The 4523-nt window shown below is 43.4% G+C and overlaps 1 protein-coding gene across 1 annotated transcript; it reads left to right on the forward strand.

Moving 5' to 3' along the window:
• The first annotated feature begins 31 nt into the window (after positions 1 to 31).
• LOC102760937 (repressor of RNA polymerase III transcription MAF1 homolog) lies at positions 32 to 1398 on the forward strand. The gene is given in 2 exon segments (XM_015566055.1): positions 32 to 454; positions 457 to 1398. Coding segments are annotated over 2 exon segments (762 nt in total). The 5' UTR covers positions 32 to 135; the 3' UTR covers positions 900 to 1398.
• The last annotated feature ends 3125 nt before the right edge of the window (positions 1399 to 4523 follow it).

Consider the following 4523-nt stretch of genomic DNA (forward strand, 5'->3'; position numbering starts at 1 on the left):
AGCAAGCCCCACCTTCTCACTCGAATCAACACTAACCGACCTGACCCGGCATGGCTCTGCCCGGCCAGAGAGAGCGTCGAGCAGCAAGCAAGGCAGCACGAGCCCCTCGGAGCACAGGACGCCCTCCCCAAGGACATGAAGCTGTTGGAGAACTCGAGCTTCGAGGCCATCAACTCACAGCTGACCGTGGAGACTGGAGATGCCCACATCATTGGCAGGATCGAGAGCTACTCCTGTAAGATGGCGGGAGATGACAAGCACATGTTCAAGCAGTTCTGCCAGCAAGGCCAGCCACACGTGCTGGAGGCCCTGTCTCCACCCCAGACCTCGGGCCTCAGCCCCAGCAGACGGAGCAAGAGCCAGGGTGGCGAGGATGAGGGCCCCCTCAGCGACACGTGCAGCCGCAAGACGATCTTCTACCTGATCGCCACACTCAACAAGTCCTTCCGCCCCAAAGAGACTTCAGCATGGCCCGAAGCCACGAGTTCAGCCGGGAGCCCAGTCTCAGCTGGGTGGTGAATGCGGTCAACTGCAGTCTGTTCTCAGCTGTGCGGGAGCACGTCAAGGCCCTAAAGCCACAGCTGTGGAATGCAGTGGACAAGGACATCTGCCTGGCCGAGTGTGACATCTACAGCTACAACCTGGACTTGGACTTGGACCCCTTTGGGGAAGATGGCAGCCTCTGGTCCTTTAACTACTTCTACAACAAGCAGCTTAAGCGGATTGTTTTCTTCAGCTGTCGCTCCATCAGTGGATCCAGGTACACACCCTCGGAGGCAGGCAATGAATTGGACATGGAGCTGGGGGAGGAGGAGGAGGAACTCAGAGATGGAGGCAGTGAGGGCAGATCCGAGGAGACCAGCCCCATGGAGGACAGAGTCCCGGTGACCTGTATGTGAGGAGGAGAAGCAGGGGCCCAGCTTCATCCAGCATCAACTAGTGCCTGGACTTGCCCACCTGAGGGGCCCCAAGGGCCTCCCCAGCTGCTGGCCAGACCCTGGCACAGCTCCAGCCCCAGCGCTGCCCACCTAGCCCTTTGGTTCCAGCCTATGGACGGCCACTCATCCCACAGGCTCTGCTGCCCACATTGTGGCTGGACTGGACAGACAGCACGGGGCCTGGTGGGAATAGCCACTGCCCTGCCCAAACGAACTGACTGAGGCAGGGACCGCTGGACCACAGTTTATTTTTGTGTTTTGTACCCTGAGCCTGCACACTCCAGCCCGAAGGGCCTGAGACCCAGCAAGCAGGCCTGACAGTCGTCCTCCCTGGCTTGGGCCGCTCTTGGTGCCCACCTGTACCCCCACCTCGCCCACTGGGAAGCGTGCACTGAGTGTCACTTTGCTGCAGCTTGTTTGTTTCCAATAAAAGTTTATGTGACTTAAAAAAAAAAAAAAACCAACAATTGCCAGTTGTTTTTCTTGAAGCAATTGGCTTATTTTTGAGAAAATGTCTGCCAAACACTTAAGTATGAAAAATCAGAAAGACCAGCTAGCTCTTTGTCAGTCTTCAATGTTTTTTCAAGTAAAAATTGTGTTCCACTGATAAAAACAACAGCCATTCAGTTTCCAACTCAATTGTACATCAGACAATCATATTTCAATATGCAGTGCAAACACTGTACGCCCTTCCCATTTCATCACCTGCAATCCTATAAAGCTCTACACTCAATGAGTCAAAGTTTACTACAATTAATTTTGCTGCTTCATCAGCACACTCCTAAGTAAAACTGTTTTTTTTTAATGACTATTAAGGTGTGGCATCATCACCTAAACTTATATTAAAGTGATAGCAAGCTCATCCACCATCAGCGCAAATGTCAACACAGTGAAAAAGGCAAGAATATTTTAGTATTGCCATGAAAATAATTTTGACCTCACCGACCTCATAAGGAACCGTAGGGCCCACAGACCACACTTGAAAACTACTGTTGTAAGACGAGATATTAGCAAGCTTTTTTGGTAAAGGGACAGATAGTAAATATTTTTTACTTTGCAGACCTTACAGACTCTGCCACAACTACTCAACTCCGCCATTGTATCACAAAAGTAGCACAGACTGTACGTAAACAAATGAACATGATTGTGTTACATAAAATTTTATTTACAAAAACAGGAGTTGGCCCCAGGCTATAGTTTGTTAATCCTGGTATAAACCATATGATATAGTGAATAAAAAGTACTTACCACAATACCTGGCCTATAATTTAATTACAATAATTAGTAGTAGCTATGATAAGATTTCTTAGCTCTCTCTCTCTCTCTCTCTCTCACACACACACACACACACACATACACACATACATGCACATCACAGCAGGATTGACAAGACTTAATGATACAATACTGCCTTCTATTTCCTGCTTTTCATTGTAAGTTGAATAATCAAGTTAACCCAACTGATTGCTGAAGTGATAGATTCAAATTAAAAAAATAAATTATAAGAAGGTATTAATAGAAGTTAAGCAAAAATAGATTGAGTTTTAGGAGTTTGCCAATTCACTTCACAGCAAGGCATGGTTTATTGGACAAAGATAGGGCCAGCTATCTGGAGCTCTTATTAACTAATTTGTAACCTACAATTCTCTGGGCCTTGGTCTTCACATGTTCCAAGTGGAAGACATTGTATCATTAGCTTCCTATTGCTACAATAGCATTGTATAACACACACCACCTACCAACTATGAATGATACATAACAATCACATACATTTAGCTCATGAATTCGTGTGTCAGCCGGGGGTCAGCTGAAAGAGGCTTGACTAGATTGAGGGGTTTTGGCTCCATGTGTCTCTCATTCTCTTTCTGGGGCCAGCACAGGAGTCTGGGCATTTTTTTCTGATGGCAGTGGAGACAGGTACAAGATGGCAAAACAGAAAGACCTGCGGCCTCTTGGGCCCCAGGCTTGGAATTGTTATCCCATCACCTCAACCTCATTCTGTTGGCCAAAGCAAGTCACATATCAAAACAAAATCAAAGTGTGGGAAAATATGTCCCCTTTTCAGGCAGTAGAAGGTCACAGTAACATGGCAAAAACTGTGGTTCCAGAGAAGAACTGGGGCCATTATGACATATATTACAATTTGTATCTAAGATCACTTTCATCTCTAATAAAAATTATAGTATATTTTCAATTAAAAGGCTATGTGGCTTGTTTAAGACATTAGGACCCTAGTTTATTTATATAATTTATTTAAATTCACTTGTGCCAGTAAAAGGAAAGAAAAGACAGGGAGGGGCAATGAAAAAATTATGGAAATGGGGAAGAAGAATGGCATAGGTGTGGGATGTGAAGAAAGAGAGAGGAGGAGGAGGGAGAAAAAGAGTGGGAGAAGGGAAGGAGAGAGATGTGATAGAGAAGGGAGAAAGTAAGAGGATGAGGAAGCAATGTAAGCGGGGAGAAAATAATGACTGAATTTGTTCTTGGAGAATTCCATCAAAATATAAATGGAACTAGCAAAATTATTAGAAGCCTATTTAGTAAAACAGCTTATTCTCAGGAACTGGTTTTTTAAAAGATCTCTATTATGATTCTACCCAGAATGAGCTGCATGGAAAATGTGGCTAATAAACACTTTATTTTTAATCATTATGTAAAGCTGGTTTAGCATAAAACCGGTCTAATTACTTTAAACTTGCAAAGCTTTTATTATAAAACAAATAAAATTTCATAGAAAATTATCTATATTTAAAAACTGAAAGTGACATTTTAAATCATACTTATTTTAACTAAGCTAATTTGCTACCAGTTTCAGATCATATTCATAGCTTTACCCCATCTTTTCACAACATTTACTGATTGGTGTTGGCAGTTTCAGACTTGACGTCTCTGATTTAATACTGAGCTTGATTTTAAAGAGTTTCCACCATATGTTCTGTTATTTTCATCTTGCATGTAATTCCATTTTTATATGTCTTCTTTATTAACTACTTTCTACAATAGAATTTTAGTCCCATAAGCAAAAATAAAATTTTTGAAGAGAGAAAAAAAGTCTAAAAGTTTGTATTTGCGTTAAGGTGCTATTATGACCAAAAGATTAACATATGTTTATAACTAATGACTTAGAAAGCTGGACTCGGCCAAGAATCTGAAACTGTGATGATTAACATTTTCCACCCGTGCAGCCTCTAAACTCTGAAACTGGTTTCAACCAAATCATATTCGGAAGCAAGCGATATGTAGGAGGCAAGAGCACAAACCAAAACTGAAGCATCTAGGTTCCAGCCCCAATTATCCTACTAATTAGAGGACAAGTGGCCAGCATAGGTCTTGTTCGAGGGCCTTTACATTCTAACTTGCTTTTTACCGGCTGCTTTTAGAATCAGAGAATCACATTAGTTGAGGTTTAGAAAGAATTTTTTGCATTGGAACCCATCTACCATCCACCAACCATACCACTACCCCTTACAAAGGGCTACTCCAATTCACCATATCATTCAATCATTTCAGAATCAGTCTGCTCAGCTCTCCCACATATTACAGATTTGACAGTGGCAGGGCTGCAGGCCTACTAGCCAGCTCCCA

The sequence above is a fragment of the Myotis davidii genome, unplaced genomic scaffold, assembly GCF_000327345.1.
Source record: "Myotis davidii unplaced genomic scaffold, ASM32734v1 scaffold580, whole genome shotgun sequence".
Classification (NCBI taxonomy): domain Eukaryota; kingdom Metazoa; phylum Chordata; class Mammalia; order Chiroptera; family Vespertilionidae; genus Myotis; species Myotis davidii.